This window comes from Lissotriton helveticus, chromosome 11 (assembly GCF_964261635.1).
Source record: "Lissotriton helveticus chromosome 11, aLisHel1.1, whole genome shotgun sequence".
NCBI lineage: Eukaryota > Metazoa > Chordata > Amphibia > Caudata > Salamandridae > Lissotriton > Lissotriton helveticus.
Window position 1 is genome coordinate 153,766,587 of NC_136072.1, and position 13,727 is coordinate 153,780,313.

The 13,727-nt window shown below is 43.6% G+C and overlaps 1 protein-coding gene across 1 annotated transcript in view; it reads right to left on the reverse strand.

The window, feature by feature from the left end:
* Window positions 1-13,727, reverse strand: part of LOC144791221 (transient receptor potential cation channel subfamily V member 6-like) — a 327,745-nt gene that overhangs the window by 114,609 nt on the left and 199,409 nt on the right. Inside the window, exon 10 of the mRNA XM_078665874.1 lies at window positions 2,291-2,497. Coding sequence (XP_078522000.1) covers window positions 2,291-2,497 — 207 coding nt within the window. The remainder of the gene's footprint in view (window positions 1-2,290; window positions 2,498-13,727) is intronic.

Genomic DNA, 13,727 nt, shown 5'->3' on the forward strand with positions numbered 1-13,727 from the left:
ATTTTTAGGGTTCAGGGTCAGTTTTGGGTTTTGGGTAAAGGGGTATTTTTTTAATTATTATATTATTTATTAAATAAAAGATATTATTTATATAATAATACAGGGGTATTTTTAGGGTTCAGGGTCAGTTTTGGGTTTTTGGGTAAAGGGGTATTTTTTTAATTATTATATTATTTATTAAATATAATATATTATTTATATAATAATACAGGGGTATTTTTAGGGTTCAGGGTCAGTTTTGGGTTTTTGGGTAAAGGGGTATTTTTTTTAATTTTTATATTATTTATTAAATATAATATATTATTTATATACAGGGTAAAAATTAAATACAATTACATTTAAATTACACTTAATTAAAATTGATTACATTAAATAAAATTAATAAAATTAATTAAAATTAATTAAATTAAATTAAATTAAATTATATTAATTTTAATTAATTTACATTTAAAAAATATTATAAAATTACCAATATTTACGTTGTAATGGTATGCGTTGTAAAGGTATTTTCGTTGTAAATACATGCGTTGTAATGGTACTTCGTTGTAATGGATCCTGCGTTGTAAAAACTGCGTTGTAATGGTAGGCGTTGTAAAAGTATGCGTTGTAACGTCATACATCCCTCTAGAGCTCATTAGCTCCATATAGAGGATGAAACACCTGATACAGGATTAGAAGAAGGATAAGGGCAGGATGGTGAAACATGGTAGGTTTGGGTTTATACCTTGAGTTTGGGGTGTTGCAGCCACTACTAAATGATTACATTTTACAGAAGTAAGGTTTTAATGTGTTACATTTTTCTTTTTTTATATCCTCACTGCCATTCCTAATGCATGTGACACTGAAGCTACATTTGTCACAAATTTGCTTGCAGGTTTTTAACTAAGTGATGAAAATCATATGTAAAAAGCAATTTCCCTATCAAGTCAACTTAGATAACGTTTTTTTTTATTATACATTTCATATTAAACTTTTGCCAGGTGTCACATGCCTAAAGGTAGGCATCAGAAAAAATTCCATTCTACTAATTTCAACATAAAAGATGTGGTTTTGCTAGTGGGGGTGGTGCTTGTTCTTTCAACAAAGGTTTTGAAGGCATTCTCAGGAATATAACAAGATTAAGAAGTTTCCAAAAGAGAGCCCAGACAAGGGACTACCACGTTCATCCAGACCAACATCATCCATCCAGACCAACATCATCCAGTCAAAGTCATGAAAGCATCAAGGAGGCAGACATACCAGTCATTTGCCTACATTTATCAGCAATAGCGTTACATTTGATCCCTTTGGTTACATGAACCCTTCTCTGATCTTGCTAAAGAATTTAATTTAGAATTGAGGATCAGACCTCAAGGTGTTAAAAGACCGCCCAAGTCGATGTTTACTCCTCTAGGTGAAGTTGATACCATCACCTATGGTTGTTTAATGCTTCGGAGCAAAGAATAAATCTGCAAGGATAAAGCATGCTAACATGCAGAGAAAATTAGGTCATATTGAAAATGTTCCTTTTATCATAAAAAACAATGATCTGAAGTTTCACAGGCAAAGAAGACACATTTGTAGGGATATCAACATCAAAAAGACCCTAAATTGAAATATGGTTTGTGCTAAATAAACCTGAGTAACACAGAAGATCCTTTAAATGCATGTACCTTCCCAGCATGCTGCAGCAGGCTAATATTTAGAAATGAATTGGTTAATAAAGGAAAATGTAATCTATTAATGTATGAACCTTTTTAGCATGCTACAGAAGGCTGATGTTTAGAAGTAAAGTGGATAACAAAGGAAAATAAAATATAGTAAAATATAATTATTCAAAATTTCCTACTATCATTATCGTGGGCAGTGAAAGTATAACTGGCTTTATGAATAAAACACAACCAGCTATGATTTATATAAAGCTAATTGATGAAATGCACTTGAAACAGAGAAACCTGTTTTGCATCATATCCTATCCACCTCAGAAACGGTTTCAGTGATAAGTAACCCATTATAATATTACACATTCTGAAAGTTCACGTACCGACCTGGACATTTCCATATTTTCTTCATACATCCTAGGCTATTGTTGCCTCTCACTATTACACTCCTATTTTTCTTCTTAAAAAATAGATTAGCTCAAAAACAAAATCCCTATTATCATCTCTGTAGTTTCTATTAAAATATATACCATTGTTTCAATATATTCATGCAAAGTAAAAAAAAAAAAAAGTATAACTTTCCAAAAAGATCAAATCCCAACACATAAAATAATGTTAAGATGACCACCACTTAGACTGCATCTACTCACTGCAAGGGGTTTGAGTCTCATGATAGTCATATTATCGCTTTCTTCTGGAGGTATTGGTTCCAATGGGCGGTACATGCTGATAGCAGTAAATATCACAGTGTACATAATGTAGCAGCACATCCACACCATGAAGTTTTTGTGCCCAAAAGATCTCCATTTCTCATTCAACAATTCCTTGACTGGAGTGACACTGAGAAGTTTCCGGACCTTTAAACAAGAGAAAATCTCTGACAATAATGCAGATTCATCAATGTATGGAAGACCAAACATTACAAACAGTTGAGTAGTGAATTCCATCATCAGAAGCTAAAGACTTGGCTTTAAAAAATGGCAAAAGATTTTGTCAGTTCTAACTTGGCATGGATGGCACTGGGCTTATCCTGTTTTTAAAAACTTTGCTAGATAAACATTTGAGGTGAGCAGATTTAGAGTGTCACTGTTGTTGAGGGTGGTCCATATAAAGGGGCATGGTCCATATTAAGGAGCAACTCTCTGCCTAAACTTGGGAACTATGCAAAGTTCCCTGTTCCTATTTTGCATAATTTATTCAACACTCTAAGCTTCAAAGGGTGTTATATATATATATATATATATATATATATATATATACACACACATTACCAACTGGCGGTCGCCAGTAGGTAGTTATAGTTAGGAGCTATTTTCCATAGGAAGTTTGCAACATTCTATTCCCAATAACTTTGGCGCCGGATGACGAATCATCACAAAATTTTCAAAACTCGTGGGGCGCTCCGGTCCGCTCCTATCTTGAAAGTTTCGGGGTGATTCGTCAAGCGGGGGCCGAGAAAAAAAGGTAGTCCCAAAACGTGTTTTCCCCATGCAATTTTCCATAGGAACCTTTAGACACGGCTACATCCTGAACTGAAGAACGGAATTACCCCAAATTTGGCAAAGATGTAACTCTTGGTTCAGAAAGAACCCTTTTTGTTAAATGGTGTAAATCCGTTAAGTAGTTCCTGAGAAATTCAAAAAGAAAAAAGTTTCGCTATCTATGGCCGCGCAGGATCTGCGCACCCTCCCGATCACGAGCTTTATGGTAATTGGCTGTCAACACTCCAAACCAGGCAGTGTTGGCAGCCATCTTGTGCCTCGGTAGAACCGAGGCACAAGAAATCAGTGAAACAAATGCGCAAAACGAGAAAAGGGGGCAGGGTAGAAACACCCTGACCCCCTAGGCCTGCTTAGGGGGTCCCACAAGGATCCCCAGGGCCCAAAATTCTTTATTTATTTTTTTGTTTTTAATCGGCAAAATCCATGCAGGGTGCGCGGATCCGGCTGGAAAAATAAAAACTAAGTGCGGGCTCCCGCGCTTCGTTTATATTTAGCCCCGGGCGGGCCAAATCCCGGGGGCAATATGTGCATTGGGATGGGGGCCCATAGGGGCCACCCAGCCCTGGGGACCACCACCCACGGGGCTTTATAAAAATATGTGCAGGGGGCTCACAGCCGCCCCCAGCCCTGGGGAACGCCACCCCCAGGGCTTTAAGAAAATATTTGCGGGCGCTCACGGCCTCCCTGCAGCCCCGGGGACTGCCACCCCAGGGGCTTGTGTCTTTTTTTTAAATGAATAAATAACCTGTGTGGAGGGCTCGAGCCCCCCCACATGCCCCGGGGACCGCCACCTTCCCGGGGCTCTACATATTAAAATTGGGGGGTCAGTGAAGGACCCTCAAGCTCCAGGAACCACCACCCCCCGGGGCTTTTCAAATGTGGGGAGGGTGGCCGCGCGGCCCCCTCTTGGAGTCCTGTCATGGCCCTGGGAACCGCCATTCCCCAGGGCTGGCTCCTGCAGTGTCCCGGGGTGCCTACCACCGGGACACTGCTGTTTACTATGGCAGGGTGGGAGCCTCGCGGCTCCCGCCCTGCCATAGCAAACTGCTTTGGTTTTTGAAGGAGAGAGCAGGGAAACTTGCTCTCACTTCCAAAAACCAAAGACAATTGCTTTTCCGCACGGGGAGCTGCATCCTAGCAGCTCCCCGTGTGGAAAAGCAATGTCAGCTCCCGCAGGAGGGAGGGAGCCGGCAGGACCGTGGGGGGATTGGAGACCCGCCACAGTCCCCAACGGAGAGGGCCTGCCCCAGTGGATGGGGTCCCCGGCGCTATTAGTGGCCCGGTAGGGGGGTTACGGGGCCCCCCTCCTCAACATTTAAAAAAAAAAAAAGAAAAACAATGACCATGCCCAGGGAATGGGGTCCCCGGGGCCGATTATGGCCTCTTGAGGGGGGCCACGCGGCCCCCTTCCAAATTTTTTTGTTAAAAAAAATTAAAATAGGGGCCAATAATATTAGAAAAAGAAGCCCCTCTTCTTAAAAAATAAAATAAAAAAAATACCAACATCGCGCCAGAGGCCACGCCCCCTTTTTGCAGCACTCTGCAAATGCACCCCCTGGCGTGTTTGCAGTTGGGGAACTAATTACCCTGGAATACTTTTTTAAGTTGAGGGATTAACTCCTCTTGAATCCTGAGGGTCCCTGGGGGCCAACTAGACCACCAGGAACCTCCAGTATGCGCCAGGGAGCTGTGCTTGAGAGAGGTGTTATGAGGCCTCTCTGTGGCGCTTAATGGAGGTACCTGGTGGGCTAGTTGCACCCCAGGGACCTTCAGGATTCAAGAGGAGTTAATCCTCCAACTTAAAACGTGCCACGGGGTGCGTTTGCACAGTGTTGTAAAAAGGGGTGTGGCCTCTGAACACCTCTGTGGAAGGCAGCTCTCTGGCGCATACTGAAGGTACATGGTGGGCTAGTTGGCCCACAGGGACCCTCAGGATTTAAGAGGAATTAATTCCCCAAATTAAAACGCGCCACAGGGTGTTTGCATACATGTCACCTCAGGCCAGCCCCCTTCCCTCACCATTGTGCAAACATGCCCCCTGGCGAGTTGTAAGTTGGAGAATTAATTCCACTTCAATAGTGAGGGTTGCTGAGGGCCAAATAGTCCTCCAGGTACCTCCAGTTTGCGCCAGGGAGCTGTGTTGCAGAGAGGTGTTGAAAGGCCACGCTCCTTTTTACACCTCTCTGCAACGCAGCTCTGTGGCGCTTACTGGAGGTACCTAGTGCACTAGTATGACCCTAGGGACCCTTAGGATTCAAGGGGACTTAATCTCCCAAATTAAAACGGCCTCAGGGCGCATTTACACAGTGGTGAAAGGAGGGGACGGGGCCTGAGGTGACATGTGCACACACGCCCTGTGGCGTTTTTTAAGTTGGGGAAATAATTCCCCTTCAATCCAGAGGCCCCTAGGGGTCAACTAGCACACCAGGTGCTTCCAGTAAGTGCCACTGTGCTGCGTTGCAGAGAGGTGGTCTAGGCCATGCCTCTTTTTACACCTCTGTGTAACGCAGCTCTGTGGCGCTAACGGGAGATACCTGGTGGACGAGTTGGACACTCAGGATTCAAGGGGACTTTATCCCCAAATTAAAAAGGCCACAGGGCGTGTTTGCACATATCAGCTCAGCCCCACCCTCCCTTCACCAGCGCGCAAACACGCCCTGTGGTTTGTTTTAAGAGGTAGTTTTAATCCCCCTGCCCTATTATGTACTAGGATCTTATAGATGAGGCCATGGTAATCACAGGGGTACCCCAACACATAGTGTACCCTAGTGTATATAGGTGTTTTAACTGTATTCTAAGTGTCTTTTAGCATAGCATTGGCTCTAGGACTGGTTAGTCAGAGTCAGTTACCACCAGTACCCATCTTATAAAGTTGAGGGTACAGTATGATTTTGCAACAAGGCCTCTTTCTGCTCCTCTGTTTGTTCTTTCTGCACATCTTCCTTCTTCCAGCACTTTTCTTCGTCTTTGAGGACTTCTGTTGCTTCTTTCTGCATTTTTTTTCTTCTTTCTGTATGTTTTTTCTTCTTTCTTCACATGTCCTACCTCTGTAGTTAGAAACTAGCATTTAAAAAACCTTTGAAATTCACTGAAAAAAACATAGATTTCAGGGGCGTTATAGTTAGTTGGACATTTCACTCGTACAAAACCATTGAAATTCCCCCGTTATAGTTAGTTCAGCTAACTATAACTCGCGCACCCGCAATGCACTGCTGATGACGTCACATATTACATCACTCATGGCATGGTCGGGGACATCACTCATGACATCACTGATGACATCTCAAATGACATCACTGATGACATAATCCATGTGATAGAGTAGCAGACCTCCTCTCACCCTAATATAACCTTTGATACACACACTCCAAAATAGAAACTAACATTTTCAAAACAATGAACATACCAATACCACTTACAACACACCTATTATGTAATTCCAAGATCTACACACACACATCCACTCATTCACCAACAGTCCTATACAGTCACTCATAGATGTACTCACTCATCATATGTACTCATACATCTATACATCTTGTTACACACTGACACTCATCCATAGAGTTACTCACACACATAGTCACACATGCAAACGAAGTATCAAACATCCATTAAATTGAATATACAGTTATACACACACCACCACACTTACTGCTACAGAAACATACACATACTTACTCTCTTAAGCAATCACTTATAGAAACACATACTCATTTATACAGGAACTCTTCCAATCTCTCACTCTCACATATACTCACTTATATACACCAATACTCACATATACTAGTGTAAAACATATGTAGTTACTCATAAAGACACTATTGAGACAGTCATTCACTCACTAACACACCAATACACAGACTCATCCACCCATACAGTCCTGCACACATGCTGTCTTTGTATTTGTATTTGTATTTTGGTATTTGTAAAGCGCACTATCGCTCCGGAAGGAGCATCCTGGCGCTAACTGGAAAGTATGCATACAGTTTGGAGTTACAGAGGGAGGGTTAGATGGCAGCCAAGACATACTCGTCTGAAAGACTGAAGATCCATGTTTTCAGTTGTTTCCTAAAATGAGTTTCTTTGGTCTGTGACCTCAGGTGGTGGGGCATGGAGTTCCATGCTTTGGAGGATAGATGGGTTAGGGTTTTACCCCCTTTAGTTTTTAGGTTGAATCTGGCGAGTTTTATCAGGTTATTGTTGGAGGATCTCAAGGTCCTCTGGGGGTTGTAGTGTGGGTAGCGTTTAATTAGGTATTTGGGGCCAGTGTGGTTGAATGCCCGGAAGGCAACGATTAGGATCTTAAAAAAGATCCTTTTGTGCAGAGGCAGCCAGTGGAGGGTTCTCAGAGCAGTTGATGCTGAGGACCTCCTGGGGAGTTTAAGCACCAGTCTGGCGGCAGAATGCTGGACGCTCTGCAGTTTTTTTAGTGTGATTTTTTTCACACCTGCCATTAGACCGTTGCAATAGTCAAGGCGCGAGAGGATTAGCGCGACAGCTACCGTCTTTCTAGCATCTGTTGGTAGGAAATCAAATAATTTTTTTAGGGATTTGATAATCCCGAAACAGCTTCCGGCCACATTCCTGACGTGTTGGTCAAAGGATAGGTCTGTATCGAATATGACTCCGAGGTTTCTTGCTGTTGTAACGGTCTGGGGGGGAGCAGTGGAGTCCTCTGGCCACCATAGGTTAGGACAGAAGTTGACATTTTTACCCATGGGGAGGATTTCTGTTTTGCTTGTATTACACTTAAGGTGGTTTGTTTCCATCCACAGAAAGACGTCTTTCAAGCAGTTTTTAAGATTTTGTTCGGCATTCGTTGAGTATTCGTCTAACGGGACTATGAGTTGGGTGTCGTCGGCGTACGATGTAGTTATGCTGAATGTTTCGATCAAGGAAATGAGGGGGATAAGGTAGACGTTAAAAAGCAGGGGGCTTAAAATGGAGCCTTGTGGGACTCCAGATCGAATCTTTTTCTCTGCCGAGCTGAAAGGTCCTAGTGTGATGGATTGTGATCTTTCTGTTAAAAAGGATGTTATCCAATCCAATGCCAGGTCGGAGATACCAATGTCCTTAAGTCTATCCAGGAGTATAGAGTGGGAGATTGTGTCGAACGCCGCTGTGAGGTCCAATAGAATCAGCACGGCGTTCTTTCTTTGGTCCTGTGATAGTTTTATGGAATCAGTCAATTCTATCAGAGCAGTTTCCGTTGAGTGATGGGGGCGAAACCCTGATTGTTGGGGGTGGAGGATATTGTTAGTTTCTAGATGATTTTTGAGTTCCCTGTAGACTAACTGTTCCGTAATTTTTCCCAGAACTGGGAGGAGTGAGATTGGGCGAAGATTGGTGAGGTCTGAAGGGGATTTATTCGGTTTTTTCATTAAGGGCTTTACGATGCCTTGTTTCCATTCTCTAGGAACAGTGCCTGTGCTGAGGGAGGTATTTACTATTTTGTTTATGATGGGGTTAACAACTTCAATCAGCTGGTGAAGAATTCTAGGAGGGCAGGAGTCGGAGGGGGCACCTGACTTGCACGCTAGAATTACTTCCCGGGTTTGGGCTAAACTGACCTGTGAGAATATTTTTAGATTTCCAGTTATTTTTCCTACTTGTTCGGAGAGGGTGGGGGACTGGGAGATTTGATATGGGGGAAAGTCTTTCTGAATAAGGTTGATTTTCTCTTCAAAGAAGTCTGCTATTTGATCGCAGAAATCTTGGGAGGGAGGTATTTCGGGCTGTAAAGCTTTGGGGTGAGTGAAGGTTTTAACTATTGCGAACAGGGTTTTTTGTTTTTGCTTAGCTTCATTGATGACTTTGATGTAGAAGTCTTTTTTGGCGCTTTTTATAATGGAGTGGTAACTCTTCCTTAGTTGGACATAGGAGTTTCTGTCCGTACTGTCGTAGGTTTTACGCCAATTGCGTTCACCTTTTTTGCAGAGTAAATGGGCCTTAGCTAATTCTGGCGTGAACCAGGGGGCGTTTATTTTGCCTTTTTTATCTATTTTCCTGGTGCGTTTAGGTGGAACGCGTACTCTGATTTCATGTTGTATCCAGTTATGGAAGAGTTTAGAGTCCTGTTCTACGTAACCCGTCAGGCTAGGGATCTGAGTCTCGATGGTAGGCTTGAGTTTGAAGGTGTCTTCTACCGTTTTCCAGTTGACGTGGTTCTCTGAAAGTGGGCTGGGTTTGATTGAGTTTTTAGGGTGCGGGGTTCTGATGAAGAACGGGATCAAGTTATGATCTGTCCAAATTTGTGGGACAGGGGTTTGGGTTTCTAGAAGGGGAAAGTTAGAACAGACCCCATCTAGTGTGTGTCCGGCTAGATGAGTGGGTTGCTTGACCCTTTGTTGAAGGTTGAAAATTTCCAAAGTTTGGTGGAAATGTAATGCCTGAGCATCCTCTGTGGAGTCGAGGTGCAGATTAAAGTCGCCCAGGAGAGTGACATGTCGGTATCGGGTCAGGAGCTGACCTAGGACATCACTGAAAGTTTCTAGAAATCTGGTAGCAGTACCTGGGGGGCGGTAGATAAGTCCTCCTGAGAAAGAGGCGGACTCATTAAGTTTGATGGAGAAACCAAGGGATTCGGACCCTTTTAGGGAGTCAAGGGTGAAGGTATGGCATTTGAAGGAGTTGCGTAGTAACAGGGCTACTCCTCCGCCTCTCCCCTTCAGTCTGTCTTGCCTGAAAATAGTATAGCCTTGTGGGAGGGCAGCGGCTAAGTCAGGATTGCTGTTGTCCGTAAGCCAGGTTTCGGTTATGAGAAGGCAGTCAAGGTCTAATTCCTGGATGAGATCTTTTATGTCTTGGTTGTGGCAGCACATAGAGCGTGCATTGATCAACCCTCCTTTAAAAAGTAGACTATTGTCCCTAGGGTTTGTTTGGGGGACTGTGGTCTGGACCGGGGAAGAGGTCCATCTGCATAGCCTGCAGCTGAATGGCCCCTTGATGGTATTCATGTCAACTTTACAAGCACAGTTGTTGCCAGTGCGTAGGTTTACAAGAAAGTTGGCCTGGTGACTTACAGTGGGGAGTCCGGGTCCAGAGTCTCCTGCGCCTGTCGCGGTCTTGGCACGGACGGGCGCAGACGGGCTTGCCTTAGGCGCGCCTTCGGCGCGCAAACGGCGCTCCCGCTGCGCTCGTCCGCTGCGCTTGCGTGGGGGGCACATTTAGGGAGAGGGGGGGTGTGGGCGTGGCCTATCAGGTGGGCATGGCCTCGCGTCTGCAGCGATGGCGGCCGTGAAGAAACAATTTCACGAGACAGCGCTAGTTCCGCTGAATGTGGTAAGCCTGCGTGGCGATTTGGCCCTGAAAAGAGCTCTGGTGAGGGTACAAAGTTTTAAAATATGTCACAACACAAAATAAACAATTTTTAAAAAAGCGAGTGGCTCCTCCGGCTTTCCGCCTCAGAGGTTTAGTTTCCAGTGGGCGCGCTAGTCATCATCGCTATTGTTTTATAGGCGGGGGTGTGGGCGTGGCCTATCAGGTGGGCGTGGCCTCGCATCTGCAGCGATGGCGGCCGTGAAGAAACAATTTCACGAGACAGCGCTAGTTCTGCTGAATGTGGTAAGCCTGCGTGGCGATTTGGCCCAGAAAAGACATAGAAACACATAGAAACAGTGAGTGACTGATACAGATATTTATATTTTTAAACATTACTCAGTAACCCATGTATTCACTACGATACACTTAATCAGTCAGTTATACAATCAATTTTTCAAAACAAATCATCCTTTTAGACACTTATATACCCATATATTCTTCCATCGACCTTGAGATATACATATATAAAACATATTTAATTTTCGGAGAAACACACATTCCCTGGATGATGTCCTCAGTGATTTCATCAGTGATGTCATTTGAGATGTCATTTGAGATGTCATGAGTGATGTCACTGACCATGTCATGAGTGATGTAATATGTGACATCATCGGCAGTGCATTGCGGGCGCACGAGTTATAGTTAGCTGAACTAACTATAACATGGGAATTTCAATGGTTTTGTACAAGGGAAATGTCCAACTAACTATAACACCCCTAAAACCTATGTTTTTTTCAGTGATATTATATATATATATGTATATATATATACACTTACATACACATACATACACACATGTGTACATACCATTGGGTAGGTATAGATAGGTTTGGGGTTCCATAGGAAATGCTTTTCACAAACCTTCACAAAGCTTTCCAGAAAGGTTCACTGTTTTGGCTAGTTTCTTTGTGGACAGTTTTGGGGTGATCTATCAAGGGGAAGCCGAGGAAAAGGGGTGTCCAAATCACAAAATCCCCATGCATTTTCTATAGACTTTTTTAGAATGCAATATTGCAATAACTGCTTAACGGAGTTACAGCAAATTTGGAAGGAAGCTAGATCTTGGTCCGTCAAGCATGCTTTTTGTGATTTGGTGTAAATACATTAAGTAGTTTTTGGAGAATTTAAAATACAAAAATAATTGTTTATCTGGACGGTTGGGTTTGAGGGACTCTTGAGAGAGTCCCGCTAGCTCAACCTTAAGAAATAGAGCATTCTAATTGGCATAGGGGGATTTTTTCCCATGGGAAAAAATCCACCTATGCCAATTAGAATGCTCTATTTCTTTTCTTGAATCCAGGAGAGTGAGGCTCCTACTGGAGAAAACATTCTTAATGGCTGGCCACAACATGAAAGAAAATGTTGTGGCATCTAATACAAGACAATTGGGACTTAGTCCCCTGTCCTGTACATGGTGAAAAAAAGGCATACGGAGGCAGGCTAGGGAAACCTTGCTACCATAGCCCTTGTGGGTGGGGTCCCAGAGGTAACACCCCATGGCTAAAATGTGTAAATGCCCACTATGCCACTGTACTGCCACAGCAGAGAAAAAAATGGCAGCTATCATTTAAAATAAATAAACACGACCCGCAGGTTGATCAATGCATTTAATAATTTAGGGAGAGGGCGTGCATGCCGCTACCCTACCTGAGCTAATTATGAACTGGGGACACCATACCCTGGCACCTGTTGCAATATTGGAAAAGAAGGGGGCACCCAGCACTCTATCCGGGCCAATCATGTTCCCAGGGCCTACATTCCCCAAGGCCCAATGAAAATTAGAAAGCGTATGGGGCACCCCGACCTCCTCTGTTTGACACTTAAGACCCCAGTAACTCCTCCACTAGGGCCGATTTTTCTGTGGTGTCCTGGGGAATCCACCCATGGGATGCCTTTTTCCTGGCTACAAGACCACAGGTAGGGAAAATTTGTTTGCCAATACCCAGTGCGAGCTTTAAAAATCCTCCCACAGGGTGAGAGGAGCCATTTATTTACCTACTTGCACACTTTTGGGCAGGGAACCAAAAGATTGCTTCCAACTGATGGTAGCATGAAAAAACAGCTGATTCCGCTATGAGGGAGTAATGCTAGCTCCTGATGCACCCAGGATAGCTACAAGAGGAGAGTCGAAGGGGTCACGGGGGTCCTGGGGGCTCTCCTGAGTGGTCTCCAATACAGTGTTTTTTGGTGTTCTAGCAAGGCACAGGGGCACCGATCCAGGGATAGGGTCTCTGGGGCCAGTATTGGCTCAGCGAGAGAAGCCACACACCACAATCCATTTAAAAAACAGAAAATCCCCAGATGATGGGGTCATCGAGGCATTTATTGGCTCAAGTAGGGGGGACCCATCCTCTCTCCCCTTAATAAAATAGAAAGGGGGTGGAGCATGTAGTCCACAGGGCATGTACTGGCCAGGGAGGGGGCTGTGTGCCCCACCTCAATAAAAAAAGAAAGGCCCAGGGGAGGGGGGGTCCCTGGGGCATTAAAGGTTCTGGCAGAGAGGCCACATGCTTCTTTCCCCAATAGTTATTAAAAAAAGGGTGGGGGTGCTCGTCTATTATTCATTGCTCTTTCAAGGAGCACCCTATAATACCCAGTGAGGGCTTTCTTGTTTATAACATTTTTAGATTGGTGGTGCCCCTACAATAGGGAGTGGCACCACCAAGACTTTTTGTATGTTGCCGGGGGGTACAGGGAGTGTAGCTGCCCACCCGCAACATAAAAAAGTGAGTCTTCTGAGTCACTAATACCATGACCCCAAGAAAACTTACCATTGTTTTAAAACTCTCCTAGCTAGAGCGCTATGCTCTTCAGCTGAAGAGGAAGTCCCTCTTATGGTTGTTTTTATGATTGCATTTTGTGGGCTGAAAAATGTTAAAAGAAAGACTCAGACATGTTGGTTTTATTAAAAAAAGAAAATAAGTCTCAGATTCTTTAATTTATCATGTTTTAGCCCTCAAAATGCAATATGTAAAATATGTTAAAAGAAATGCTCAAAGACGTGTTTTTTATTACAACTTTATTACACCTTTTTATAATAATCACTGTTAATAAACATCCCGTTGTGTGAATTCCTGAAATATACATTAGTTTGAAAATATTGGTGATTTTTGGGAGGAAAGATGAGAGATTGGCTTCACATGTATGGCTATGTTCACCCCTTGAGTAAGTCAATAGGCTGGCTCACTTTTTATATTTTGGTGTTGTGACTCTTTGACAAAAATAGTAAGTCTGCTTGAGTGTGGCCAGGACCCGCGAGACC